We start from the raw sequence: 15,482 nt of genomic DNA on the forward strand, positions 1-15,482 counted from the left end.
AGAGTTATGCTGGACAACATCCAACACCTCTTCTTTCTGAACAGATGTCACGGGATGATCTCAAACAGGCCGTGTTCTTCACGGGGACGCAGTATCCCGCAGACGTCTTTCCACACTCCTAAATGTCACACTTGTCGTCCATCCGGATAGCATTCTTGATACAGGTGTTGTGCCTGGTACGCATTCTGTTTAGCTTCTCCAGAGATGAGCAACATATCCACACACTTGTCGCTGGAATACATAATGAGACGGTGAATAAGCTTTGAGTTATGTTGTGAATTACGCGAATGTGGCGCAGCTATGTACTTACTGTCCATCGCACGTTGATTTTGTTCCAATGGGGCACACTTTGCCCTACCTGTGGTCTACAAAGCTTGGAACATGTGTGACGTACTAACCGATTGCCTGTTTCCTAGCCGCAGACCATCACCCCCTCATCCTCGTCCAACACAGCACCATACCCTATGCCACGGTACATACAGCCCTTAACAGGACCAAATAACAAACCAGTCTTTGGAAGCTATCAAGTATGCACAACCTTACCATATCCTGGATAACTGGCTGTTATAAAGGCTCGGCATGCAGCACACAGTTCTCAGCCTATACAATACCGGTTCCTAGTCTGTGCGTGCAACTCCTGTTGTAAAGTACGTTTTCTTCGTATCTGCGCTCATTTTACACATTCATTTGAGATACCTATTTAATTGTGGTACTCACGATTCCTGCTGTCTTCTAGCCCATGAACACACATCTTGTTATATTACCCCAGTTCGGGGAAAGGGACCGATGCATTTCAGAATTGTCAGAATTGTAGTAAAAGCGGCGGGATGTATAAAACTAAATTGCAAGGGACTGGTGAACCACCCGGTATAATCAATGGTTTTATTTTTTTCTAGCCCAGCTGTACTTTGTATTCTTTTGAATATATTTCCTCCTGGCCCAGAAGACCTCCCAATACCCCTTTCTTTCTTTCTTTCTTTCTTTCTTCTTCTCCTGAATGGGCTTACTTGGGACCATTCTTGCTCAACCACTGGGCTTTGATCTTTGCCCAGTACTGTTGCATCTTCTCCCAGTGTAACGTCTTTCTTTCTTTCTTTCTTTCCTTCCTGTGACGAGAGGGACAACTGTTATAATCAAGGAAAGGAAACAAAAAGTCATTAATTCATTTTATAAAAAATAAAATATTTAATCTTTTCTCAATTTCACTTATAAAAAAATTGATATAAACAAAAATATTTCTTAATAAAAAATGGACGGTATTTTAAGGCAATATAAATAAACATTTTCAACAATTCTGCAATCATTTAATAATAGTAGTAGAGCTATGCAAAGAAGTTTTAAAAACATACTACTCATTGTAATAATAATTGTCAATCTTTTTCAAGTTCATAGCTTACAAGCATACATAGTTTAGTGTTTTGTTTTTCTGTTCTTATTTACAAAATTGCTTAATTATCTTCAACAAATGCACATTTACAGTAACAATGGTCATTCTGAAGTTATGAGAAACATTGTTTTTAAATCAGTATAAGCACTGTTAACCAAGCTCTTCATCACAATCTACAGACTTTACTATAATACACGGAGCTATCATAATGCCATTAGCAAGGGCTGCTGTTACAAAATGGTTTTCAGTGATATTTTGTTTTGGCAACATTCTGTTAGCAAATTCCTTATCAAAGACAACATTTCTGCAACAGAAATTCACCACAGACTCCAGCAAGCATATGGAGATGTGTGCCAACAGTTAGGAGATGGGTGAAATATTTCATCAAAGATGTAGGGATGATGCCACAGGTGTGTGATGGGATGTTTGCATGCCCTTTCTGGAACCTCCTGCACCTTCTTCAAATAATCCATAATATATTCTTAGTATTTTAGCATTTTATATGCATACACTGATGATGAATTCAACGTACAATGCTTTAATATGTTCAGGATAATTTTAAGTTAAGAAAAAGATATTCCTTCTTCAATGTTTATTTACTTTTATGCATTGGTAAATCAGTGTTATATAAATTGAATGTGGTGTTATGTATCGTCGTCTGAAGTTTTATTGCTGGTCCCTCAAGATAATTGCTGAACGCTGCCTTTTTTTTTTCTTTTTTCGAAAAATGTTGCAAGCTACTTCCTGCAGTTCATCTAAAAGAATGTCTGGCTCTATGGAGAAATGGTTAGCATGCTGGTCTTTGGTCCGGGGGTGGGGCCCAGGTTCGATTTCCAGCCAGGTCAGGGATTTTAACATTCATTAGTTAATTCCAATGGCTCAGGGACTGGGTGTGTGAGCCATCTTCATTGTTAGAAATCATCATAGGAATGGTTCCATCCTCATAGACGCGCAGATTGTCTATATGACATCAGCTCGAAAGACCTGCACCAGGTCTCTTCGGAGGCCACACGCCATTAAATAACTAAAAGAACGCTTAAGAATAACAAAACAATTAAACAACAGAACATATTATTATACTACATGTTACAAATATGTATCACAAAATAACAATACGAGTAAATTTTGATGGTTTTATTAATTTTTGTTTCAGGTAACTGGAATGTTAAATACTAAGGCAACACATTCCCTCTTATTTCACTAGGCTTACTCCTTGCAGCTGTGTATGATTTAATAACGTAACTCTACTGTCAGCTTTTCAGCTCAGACCTTGCACAGTTGGAATCAAAGTGAAACTATGTTTTGTTCACAGATAGCATTAGCTTACACGTTTATAACAAGCTCTGCCTTCCTTCTAACTCGGTTCATTCCTGAACTGCCCTTCACTACTTTCAGTATCATGTGTGCTGTTCAACTGATAATTTTGTTCAGTTTCTTGTGCTCAACCACATAACCTTCAATAAGTGCATCTGAAATGTTGGGTGGAAAATGCAGTATTTCAGACTTTCTTGAAAGAATCGCTACTAAAAAGAGAAATATTACCAAGGTCACCCCACATCTGAAAGTATTTCAGATTCAGAGGATGATTTGGTGGAGAGTGATGTAAAAGAAATGAGTGTTCATGAACTGGCATTCCCTTGTGACATTGCAGCAAATGTTTCAGATGGAATTCGACAGTTTACATAAAAAGTATTTCCGAAAATACAGGTGGGTAATAAAATGGAGGTGCAGAGTTTCACCCAATGCAAATGGACACGGTCTAACCACCCAAAAGCTGGTTCTATTCCTGTGATTGTAAGATCTGCAGCCGTGAAAGCCATTTTTGAAATTGTTACTCCATGGGGAGTACATATTTTATAAACGGAGAATTCACTTCTCCTTTAGCAGGTTAGCAATCCCTATTTGCTAACATGGCGGGAACATGCGCTTGGTCTGCCACTGCTAAGCAGAGCCCTGGAGGGGCGTGCCAATCCAGCTGATGAGTCCAAATGGTACGTCTGGCCGAAACTCTGCAAATGCACACGGCCTAACCACCCAAAAGCTGGTTCTATTCACGTGATCATAAGATCTGCGGCTGTGAAAGCCATTTTTGAAATCTGTTGCAAGATATTAGAATCATTCCGTATTGACGGTTTTCATTTAACTAAGGAAAAATTAAATGTATCCTCCTAATTCAATACAAAACATAATTCCATCATTAGATTGAGCTAATTTAATACAAAACATACTTAGATTGCTCCATCTAATGATAGAAGTATGTTTTGTATTAAATTAGCTCCATCTAATGATGGAATTATGTTTTGTATTGAATTAGGATACATTTAATTTTTCCTTTGTAAAGTGAAGACCTCTGTTGCCCGCACGACCTCCTTCGAATATACTGAAATGAAGGAAATGTATTTTTTCATGAAGTATTGTTTTTTGTTGCTTGAGTTATCAGGCCAAGGACTGGTTTGATGCAGTTCTCCATGCCACCCTATCCTATTCTAACCTTTTCATTTCTACGTAACTACTACATCCTACATCTGCTCTAATCTGCTTGTCATATCCATACTTTGGTCTACCATTACTGTTCTAACTGCCTAAGCTTTCCTCAAAAACCAACTGATCAAGTCCTGGGTGTCTTAAGATATGTCCTATCATTCTATCCCTTCTTCTCATCAAATTTTGCCAAATCGTTCTCTTCTCACCAATTTGATTCCATATCTCTTCATTAGTGATTCAATTTACCCATCTCACCTTCAGCATTCTTCTATAACACCACATTTCAAACACTTCTATTTTCTTTCTGAGTTAGTTATTGTCAATGTTTCACTTCCATACAATGCCATGCTCCAGACGAAAGTCTTCAATCTTTGTAATTCCTGTATCAATATTTGAAGAGAGCAAATTTCTTTTCTTAAGAAAGGTCTTCCTTGCTTGTGCTAGTTTTCATTTTATATCCTCCTTACTTCTGCCATCATTAGTTATTTTACTACTCAAGTAACAATATTCAACAACTTCCCTTATGATTTCATTTCTAATCTAATATTTCCTGCATCACGTGACTTAGTCCAACTGCACTCCATTACTTTTGTTTTGAACATATTTATTTTCATCTTGTACTCCTTCCCCAAAACTCTGCCCACACCATTCAGGAATTTCTCCAGATCATCTGAGACTCAGAAAAACAACAATATCATCAGCAAATCTCAGGGTTTTGATTCCCTCTCCTTGGACTGTGATTCCCTTTCCAAATTCTTCTCTGATTTCTAATTACTGCCTGTTCTATATAAACAATGAAAAGGACGGGGGACAAATTGCAGCCCTGCCACACTCCTTTCTGGATTGCTTCTTCTTTTCCAAAGCTCTCTATTTTTATCACTGCAGACTGATTTTTGTACAGGCTGTAGATAATTATTCTTTCTCGGAATCTGATCCCAATCACCTTCAGAATCTCAAATAGCTTGGTCCAATCTACATTATCGAATGCCTTTTCTAGATCCATGAACGCCATGTAAGTTGGCTTGTCCTTCTTAATTCGGTCCTCCAAGATCAGAAGAAAAGTCAGGACTTCTTCATGTGTTCCTACATTCCTTCTGAATCTAAACTGATCTTCTCCCAACTCGGACAAAGGAACAGATTAGTAAGCGGCATCAGGAGTAACTCAAGAAATGTCTACTGGTGGAAGCTGATTTAATGTATGAGAAAGCAGTCTGGATAGCCACCACTTTGGAAGTAGAAGATAAGAACACTGTGACCTTGACCTACCAGAACAGCTAGCAAGGAAGCACCCCACCTGTTCACCACACAACAGCAAAAGTTAGGCTGCGGAATCACCCAAAACATCACCAACCTTCTAACTTTGAAAGCGGAGAGAGAGGAAAAATGTTAAGTAAAATAGTGTGTGTGTGTGTGTGTGCTTCTTTTGCAGAAAAGAAAAATTGGCAGTTAAGGATGTGTGGACATTTCAAGGTCTCACTGAACCCATTTTTAGAAGTACAGTAGTTCATTACCCCATTCCGAGGGTTAAGAGATTTGTTGCCTCTGAAACTGTATACAGATAGTAGTTTTTATGGTTTGAAGAGTGTGCTGACTCAAATTCAGCTGGATGGAAGTGAAAAAACCAAATGGGTTTACTTCCAGGTTGCTCACTCCTACCATGCTGAAACACACTGTAATCGAATTTGCTTTATGTCACACCAACATAGATAGGTCTTATGGCAACGATGGGATAGGAAAGACCTAGGAGTAGGAAGGAAACCACAGAAAAACATCTTCAGGGCTGCTGACAATGGGGTTCAAACCCACCATCTCCTGGATGGAAGGTCAAAGGCAAAGTGAGCTGAATACAAAACTAGGCACATTAATGTGAGGTCATAAGACATTGTCCCAAAAGTTCTAAGGAAGAAGCTTTTGAGTGAAATCCATTGTACCGAGCTCGATAGCTGCAGTCGCTTAAGTGCGGCCAGTATCCAGTATTCGGGAGATAGTAGGTTCGAATCCCACTGTCGGCAGCCCTGAAAATGGTTTTCCGTGGTTTCCCATTTTCAAACCAGGCAAATGCTGGGGCTGTACCTTAATTAAGGCCACGGCCGCTTCCTTCCCACTCCTACCCCTTTCCTGTCCCATCGTTGCCATAAGACCTATCTGTGTCGGTGCGACGTAAAGCAACTAGCGGAAATCCATTGTGGTTCAGGCATTGTGAAAATGAAGTCCACTGCACAGTCATATCTCTGGCAGTCATTTATCAATAAGAATATAGAGCTAATGGGAAACAGTTGTTCACAATGTCATAGACAAAGTCCTGATTCTGCAAAAAGTGATTTACATGTATGGGAACACCTCACACTTCCTTGGCAGAGACTCACATTTGACTTTTTAGGTCCTTTTAATTCTAAAATCTACCTCATTATGGTCGCAACACATAGCAAGTGGCTAGAAGTCAAACCTGCGACTTTGGCATCTACCAACCAGACTATCTCGAAGCTAGAATAAATGACCTGTGCAAAAGTATAGTTTCAGATAATGGCCCACATTTCAATTCTATTGAATTTGAGCACTTCCTAAAAATGAACAGTATCCGACATATTCACACTCCAACTTACCATTCTGCAATTAACGGGCAGGCAGAGAATTTGGTAAAGACAGTAAACATTTTTTGAAATGTGCTTTAGCTGATAAAGAAGACCCTGATCTTGCCTTGAATAAATTTCTGCTAATTTACCAAAATGCAGTACATACCACTACAAATGAGACCCTTACTAAGCAAAACCTGCATACAAGATTGGACTTAATTCGATCCTCAATGGATCAAACAATTCAGTCTAGTCAGGAAAAATAAATGGCTAACTTTGGAAGTACTAAAACTAGGGAACTGGTAATACAATAACATGTACTGAACTTATTTGGTAAAGTTAGGTGGTGGTGCTGTCTGGAAATGACACTGACCAGTTGGTGAGTTTTCACATGAAACAGGACCGTGTAATTGAATCAAATAAGTTATTATCTCACTGGAATTGCTATTGCTTGGACAGCAGACCCAAACTCTAGTAAGTGACAACTTCCGTAGCTGTTCCGACACTTCAGTGAAATGAAAGACACCAGTCTCTGTTAACATAGGAACAGAGCACAAGGATTCCAATAAGAATCATAGCACAGGAATGGTGTGTTCTCCTACATCAAACACAGTTCACCACTACACAGTTAGTGCAAGTTTCTCCACTGAACATGAATCACTACTCGTGGTAATGAGTATGGTTAGCAGCAGCTGTTTACTATATTAATTTAAGATATTTGGTACAATTCAACAATGTAATTGCCTGTGTATTCTGATGTGTCCAATTTTTTTTTGTAACTATGTATTTATTGGACTATGTATAGTGTAGGGACTAATCTACTGCATTCCCAGTTTAAGACATTCCATTACTGAATCATCCAGTCAGGGGGCAGAAAATTTAAGATAATTTGAATTGTACAGCTGGCAATCCTACTTGATGTGTGTCAGTTGATTTGTCTGGTTTTGTGCATTTTCTTTCCATTGTGAACTTTCACCAAGCTCAACTTATTAAATACATGTGTTACCTTAATGTGTTCTATTTTCTAAAAGTACAATACATTATTCTGCCGATTAGAATATACTACACTATACACATAAGATGCAGATGCCACCCACCCTCATCAGAAGGGTCTGCATGAAAAGGGGCTGCACCAGGCTAGTAATATCCAATCCAAACCCCATGGCACTACAGCCCTTGAAGGGCCTTGGCCTGCCAAGCGACCACTGCTCAGCCTGAAGGCCTGCAGATTGCGAGGGGTCGTGTGGTCAGCACGACAAATTCTCTCGGCCGTTATTCTTGGCTTTTTAGACCGGGGTCTCACCGTCAAGATATCTCCTCAATTCTAATCACATAGGCTGAGTGGATCTCGAACCAGCCCTCAGGTCCAGGTAAAAATCCCTGACCTGGCCGGGAATCGAACCCGGGGCCTCCGGGTAAGAGGCAGACACGCTACCCCTACACCACGGGGCCGGCACAGTAATATCCAACAGTCACCCAAAATTATAAATTACCAGGTGTATGCATACATTTTTGCCGGTTTTTGTGGTAAAGACAACACATCATTTTCAAGGGAAATTCATTTTTTGTTTATTCAAACTATTGGCCATCAGCTTCTACACACTTTGCCCATCTTAGAGGTAAGTTATGAATACCATGCCAGAAAAACTCATTGTCTTTTGTAGCAAACCATTCGTCGAGCCATTTTCTAACTTCTTTGAAATTGCTGAAGTGCTGCTCTGCGAGCGCGTGCCCCGTTGATGCGAAAAGGTGATAGATGGCACCAGATCGGGGAAGTACGGTGGGTGCAGAAGGATGTCCCATCCAAGCGATTTCAAGGTGTCTTTCACTGGTTTTGCTGTGTGAGACTGTGCATTGTCGTGTAACAAAATCTCTGTGCCATGTCTTCTGGCTAATTCCAGTCGTCTTTGGATCAATGCGCGATTTAAAGTAATCATCTGTTGGCGATAACGTTGTGCATTAACGGTTTCGCCGGGCTTCCAGAGTTCATAATACACAATGCCACTACCAGAGTGTGCACTGTCTTCCATATTGAAATCACCACGTTTAAATTGTCTCACATGTTCTAATTGATGGAGCGTGTATATATGTTTCTACCAGCAAACAATGACTTTCCACGGCCTTTTTCTTTTGATTAAATAAGAAGAGCAATGTGTGCCGCAAATGTTCTTTTTCAGGCACAAACGTCGATATGATCACTGAATGATACAACACAGACGCTAGTGTTTGGAGGACTCAACTTGTGTGTGTTGGTAGGTTAATGTCAAACGAACAAACTGATGTATGTGTCAAATTTATACGCTGTGTATTGTTCGCTGGTTCCATCTCTTAGTGAAACCGGAAAAGACTCATGGATACACCTGGTATTGTTTACCTGGTAAGTTCCTGTTCTCCATTTGTTTCTAAATTTGTATAATTTTTTTTTTTTTTTTTGTACTGAAGTATTTACATTAATTATTATTCAATGTCAGAGTGAACTGACTGAAAGCAATTGTGTGCCATGAATTCTGAATAGTGGAGAAGCTTGAGACTTGTAGATGAGTACTTAATACAAAATAGGACAGATATATCATTCAGCAAGTCACTGTGAAGAAAAGTTTAGAGTATTAAACAGATTCATAAGATCAGATGATTAATTACAGCCTTTGAGTGGTATATGATCTTCACAACCACAATAAATCTATATCACAGAAGAGAATGTACGCTGAGGACTCAATCTTAAATTCCCACAATAATAATGACTAGCACACAAGGTGAGACCACAAATTAACAGCACAGACTATTATCTTTTTACGAAAAATTTAAGAGAGAAGTTAATGTTTCATGAAGGAGTACTAAGGCAGCCAAGTTCACGAAAAATATGCTTAATTTTTAACAGGTTTAAGATCTGACCCTCTTATCAACAAGCACCTTTAAGATTTCTTCTGAAGTCGATCCGTTTCTTCTTCTCCTAAAGTGCTTGGAACTAAAGAACACAGATCACAGTATTTCAACATATTCTAAAAGCTTCACGTTTCAGTTTTACATTCGAGAGCAATCACGTGGCAGGAAATCGGAAAATCTTCGTATTATCAATAAAATATTACGAAGAGAAAGTTAAAAAGTCATACACTCTGAACTCTGATTTTAATTTGAAGGCAATTATTGACAAGAAATCCCTGTGTTCGCAAGTCTTGGACAGAGATAAATTCTGTGTAACCAAATCCTCTTGGGTTTATATTTTGCACAGGCCGCTTAAAAGCATCTAACTCAGGTCGGGACATCATGGTATCTCTAAGATGAAGATTAGGATACACACCATTGATTAACGTAATACTAATTCGTCCAGTAAAGGGCCAGTCCAAAAAATCATCATTTTCGCCTTTGGTGAGATGAATGATAAGGGCCAAGTAATCGCGTTCTTTTGGAGAAAGGTTCATTCTTGCACAAAACCTGTAAACATACAAAAAAAGTAATATTCTGAATGCGATCACAAACTTGCAAGTATAGACATTAACAAGGATAGAGATGGCAGGTAAGTCTCATGAATTTAGTTAGATGATTTATTTTACCTGGCAAAGATAGGGACACTTGTGCCTGTCTTATACTTAATCAGTAAAATAAGTTACATGAAATATGAAACAACTAATACCCTACTGTACTATCTAAAATAATACAAAGATATAATATACTACATAATTGAGGTGTGATTTACCCTCAGAGTTCTGTAAATTAAAACATTAATCTTGTTACTCCTCTTTACTTGCACGTAGCTCTAGTCATAAGTCGTGGCAACTATTTTTTCTCACGAACAGGAGACAACATGGAAAATCTAAGATATACATTTGGAAATGTACGGTATTTACATGCGTATGATGCTACTAGATGGTGTAAGTAAAAAACAGTGTGGGTCTAAGCATGCCTCCAATTTTAGTGTGCGAGTGAGAGCGTCACAAAATGGAAGTCAACAAGCAGGAGCGTCGCTTACAACGGTGGGGATGGGAGGTTCTTCCAGACCTGCCTCATTCGCCTGATCTGAGCCCATGTGACTAGGATCTAATCCCCAAGTCAAGAAGCCATTACATGGACAACGGTTTGCTAACAAAGAGGACATCGTAACAGCATTTTGGAGAGAGGTGTTGCACGTTAACGATAAACACGCAGCGAATGGTATTCAGCGCCTGCCCCACCGCTGGCAACGCACAGACCCGTCCTTTGTACGTAGTCTTGTAAACTTGCTGTGTATACCACAATAAGGACTTTGCTGGCAGGACCTAGTGTTTACAGTGCACTATGTCTTCTGGCATAGGCTAGAGCAATTTTGTTACTTTCATAGATCTGTCTCTGTCTTATCCTTGGTTTTCACAATATGAAAGTGACTGAGGTATGAGCGATGCTAGTAATGCCAATTCCTCATGCAGCCAGTCCCTGCTATGAATGGTGTGAAAATGTTGCTCACAGGGTTGGTTGATGCATTTCAGTGGGCTTGACAGACTGATATGTAATAGCAACTCTGGCCCGGTGAGGAAAGCAACAGGAAACTACCTCACTCCTCATTTCCCTAGCACGCCCAAGCCATCTATGACAGCTGATGGCAGAGCTGTTGAGGATCCTACCAGCGGAAGCGCTGATGGTTTGAACATACATACATACCATAATAAAACAATGTTTACCAATGGCCTGTGTTCTGTCACTTTCCTACGAGAATCTCCTGAAGTCAGAATTTGCCTTCAGGCACTATGCATAAGTACATGCTCTATATTTCCAAATGCATCTCTTAGATTTTCTGTGTTGTCTCCTGTTCGCGAGAAAAAAAAATAGTTGCCATGACTTACGACTTGACCGTCTTAGTTTCAATCTTTTGTATTCCACATGTAACCTTTCTATCTTATTCTCATCCCTCTGATACGATTTTTTGCTTTACCTTATCCATTTCTTTCTTCACCATGTTCCTTTCTTTTATTTCTTTTTTTATTGTGTCTGTCCACCACCGTGTCTCCTTTCCCTTAACCTTTGCTTTCGTTTTCTGTATACCTCTACTGCTGCTTCCACAAATGTCTGTCTTAAATTGTCCCATTCTTCTTCTCCACTTCGTATTTCCGTGTTAGGCAAATTACTTTTTAAACAATGTTGGAATGCCATTCTCTTATCCTTCTCCTCCTCCTCCAATTCCCAAATCCTGCTCTTTGGTTTCTTCTTCAATATAATTTTAGTGACTTTTACTTGTTTTAATTTCACAATCAATAATCTATGATCACCTTCCATACTTTCACTGGGGATTATCTTCGTATTCATGATGTATCTTCCCCAATCTCGGTCTGCTATTATAAAATTGATGAGTGTTCCATACTGTCCATCCCAACTATATCGGCTGATCTTATGGCTATTCCTTTTCATAAACCATGTGTTCTTTATTATCAGGTTATTTCTCTCCATCTTCATTTCTATTCCCATACACATGTGGGTTCAGAATATTCTCATATCCCATTCTCTCCGTTTCCACATGAGCATTCAGATCTTGGATTGCACAATGGAGTTTATGTAAGGTCTTGGCATTTATTGTGTCACCCTGGTGCGAAAAATACACAAGCAACACACACTGTCTATCCCAAAACAAAGTGCGTATGAATATGTGAGCTGAAATTGTTAGCTTGCACTTCACTTTCTTGGGTGATGTTGAGTTCTCCATTCCATGGATTGCTGTTTTGAATCCAGCGTAACCCGAGCCACCAACTTTTTGTCGCTAGTGGCAATTCCGCTTAGGAATGCATCTCCTTCATTACTGTACCATTCAAGGAAAGTCAAAGCACTGCCTACGTGCTTGGTTTTATGCACCTCTATCAGCTTCCTCGGTACCCAGCATAAGCACAACTTGTGATAATCTAAGCGTCCTGACACAATTTCATAAAGAACACTCCTCAAAATTTCAGGCAACTCATAACTTAATGATGAAATCATAAAGAGCCTGTTTTCTCAAACTTTTGCATCAACTTTTTGCACAAAGTCTTCAGTAATGACACACAATCGCCCACTACACTTCTTGTGGACACTAGTACAGCCTTACTTAAATGCTCTAACCCATTTTTTTTACCATTCTTTCGCTCATAATGTGTTCTCCATACATTTCAATAATCTGCTGAAAAACTTCAATGGCTTTCACGCCTTTTGCATTTACAAAACAAATCACAGCGCATACTTCACACTTGGTGGGACCGTTAATTTTCAGAGGCATTTTTAATACGCACAAACAAATGTAAATACGGGTTAATGCTTCCATAATGGTGTTTGTGGCTAGCCTACAGATGTATGTACTGTGTGCGCATGCTATGAACGATGACCGAAGCACTTCAGCGCCCATATTTAAATACGGTACTTACTTAAAAACATGCTTCATATTATGCTAAGTAATAACTTCTTTATCACTACTAAAACACAGAGCACCATCAACAGCTGACCATTCACTAGCATGCCCAACAATGACTACTAAACCTTAAAACAGAGAAAATCAGAACTTAGTTCAAATTAACACCACTATTTTAAAAATATAATATTCTTATACAGCAAAGGAGCTAACCTGTAACCAGTTGGAGCTGTATAGAAACTAGGACTGTATAACATATGTGTTCGGTCTGCCATCAGAGCATCAAGCTGAACAGCAAAACAAGGAATTTTCCATACATAAACTCCTCCACAATACTGCAACTTGAGGTCCTTCATCAAGTGTTCCACACCACTAGAAGCTGCATCTGATACAACTTTCATCTGCCGTTTTAGATTATCTAGCTGAATCTCTTGTTCACGATTACGCTGTTCTAACAGAACAATTCTCTCATAAAGTGATCGCACCAAACCTTGTAAGTGGTTAGTAGCAGAGTCCTGTAAAATCAATCAGCAACATTGAAATTTACACTGGTAACATTTACGTTAAATAAATGCCATATACAACTGAGTTAACAACTATGAAGACTTAAAAGAAAAATATTTTTCTACAAAATACAAGAAATAGCGGAACAAGATTTTTTTTTAACAAGTTGTTTTCCACTGCACCAACACCGAGAGGTCTTGTGGCGACTATGGGATAGGAAAGAGCTAGGAGTGGGAAGGAAATGGCCTTAATTAAGGTAGCAAAAGTGATCTCCGTACAAGCTATGAAGGCCTTCGGAGGGGTGGAAGGTACAGGCTTCCACTATCTGTAACCTCGGCACATGATGGGGTAGAGTAGTTAGCTCTACGCCCGGCCGTCTTTGCCCCCAGGAATTAACCTGGTACTCATTTTTGGTGTAGGCTGAGTGTATCTCAGGGTCATACGCACCTCTGGAAGTAAAAATCTCATTTCTTAAATTTTACGACTTCCTGACGGGGATTCGAACCCACGTCCTTCTAGGCGAACCGAGCACGCCTTTACCGCCTCGGCCAGGCAGTCCCTTAATTAAGGTAGAGCCTCGGCATTTTCCTTGTGTGAAAACGGGAAACCGTGCAAAAGCATCTTCAGAGCCACCAACAGCGGGGTTCGAACCCACTATCTCCCGAATGCAAGCTCACAGCTCTGCGCCCCTAACCACACACCCAACTCGCTTAGTCAGAACAAGAAAAGAACAGGGAAATGTTTTATTTAAAGGGACTTGAATTAGACTCTTGTCATTGACTGTAACACTCGTTATAGCATTATGACCTTTCTTTTTTGTCCTGTGCCAAACCCACATAGCAAACATGTGCCAATATTCCTTTGTAGCTGCTTGAAACTATCTGATGTTGGATATTTCATACCAGCACTTCTTATTATTTTTAACCACAATGTATGGGCGGGACCTCGGTGGCCTTCAATTTTGTCTTGCCTGATGACGTGCACTAAACTATATTTCTCTGAATATAGAGAGAAACATTCAAACTTCTACTTCTTTATATTTATTACAGTTCCTTTTTCCTCCTATGCTCAAGCACCTCCATATTTCTTTGTCGATCCTACTCATATGCTCCATATTTCTTTGTCGATCCTACTCATATGCAGATATGCATCTGTTCTTTGATTCTCTTTAAATGAGATTCTGGCGTTAGTGTAAGTGCCAAGGTCAGGATTAGTGGAGGTAAACAAACAAGTTTTCATTTAGTTTACATAGCAGTAGCAGGCTTATTGTTCTCACAATGCCTATGATAAGTGAATTGTTTTGTGAAGGCTACAGTACTTCACTGCCCTTTTGGATGCTAAGTATAGTTATTCTGTTATTACGGAAACATGCAAAAAGCAAAATTTTGGGGTGTCAAAGAAAGGAAAGAGCTCAGTGTTAAATAAAACAGGAAAGGCTCACATGGGATTAATTCCAAGAGAAAAAAACGAGGTACGCTCATGATCCTGACTTTCTACTAGTCCTAATCCAAACGTGATAAGGAATGTCAAAGCCTCTTTCTTTGGTAGTCAGCTAGAAACACAGAGTGTCACTGGAAGTAAATTACGAATATCGTTCTCTTCATCTGGTTCCTCTGTGTACTTTCTGGAATGGGAAATGAGAAACTTCCGTCTCTAGCCACTGGAGTCTGATCAAGAAGGAGGTGGTGGTGTGTTAGAGTGTTGAGTATCGTGTTGAAAGTACTGTCTTGGAGTACTGTCTGTGTACCGAAGTAGAGAGAATGACTGAAGCTTAATGACAGTAGTGCTTGTTGCCTTCTGTGCCCGATCGGAGTCAGAGTATCGTCATGTATGGAGAGAAGCACTGTATGTGCGAGAGTGTGCGTGTGTGTGGGTGTGCGCGCGCAAGCTACCATGGACTTTAGATCCACGTGGAGTCAGCGTGTGGAACAGCTGTCGTGAGTAGAATTGGAGCAGTGTTAACTGTTGTTGCTGTGAGGAGTAGGAGTACTGTAGTCCTGGCTAGTACTGTTGAGCTGTTGCTGTTCAGTTGTCAGTGTTAAGTAGTTCACTGTATTTGAGTGTGTGAATTACTGGACTTTCTCTGGAGTCAAACCTTGTAAATAGGCAGCACGTATGGTCAATCATGGTTGAATAGAATTGTATGTGTGTGTGTGTGCATGCACGCACACACTTATTGGATCATCCTGAAATA

At 39.7% G+C, this 15,482-nt stretch overlaps 1 protein-coding gene across 3 annotated transcripts in view; it reads right to left on the reverse strand.

Moving 5' to 3' along the window:
- Positions 1 to 1,207: 1,207 nt before the first annotated feature.
- Positions 1,208 to 15,482, reverse strand: part of Traf6 (TNF-receptor-associated factor 6) — a 159,355-nt gene continuing 145,080 nt past the window's right edge. For 2 of the 3 annotated variants that reach the window (XM_067147509.2, XM_067147510.2), the window contains exons 7-8: positions 12,998 to 13,299; positions 8,706 to 9,876 (exon numbers count right to left, since the gene is read on the reverse strand). In XM_067147509.2, the coding sequence (XP_067003610.1) occupies positions 9,549 to 9,876; positions 12,998 to 13,299 (630 nt within the window). In that variant the 3' untranslated portion in view covers positions 8,706 to 9,548. Of the gene's footprint in view, positions 2,412 to 8,705; positions 9,877 to 12,997; positions 13,300 to 15,482 lie in introns of those variants that run through there. The other variant, XR_010860210.2, reaches the window with a different exon arrangement.

The sequence above is a fragment of the Anabrus simplex genome, chromosome 5 (genome assembly GCF_040414725.1).
Source record: "Anabrus simplex isolate iqAnaSimp1 chromosome 5, ASM4041472v1, whole genome shotgun sequence".
In the NCBI taxonomy this organism is placed as follows: domain Eukaryota; kingdom Metazoa; phylum Arthropoda; class Insecta; order Orthoptera; family Tettigoniidae; genus Anabrus; species Anabrus simplex.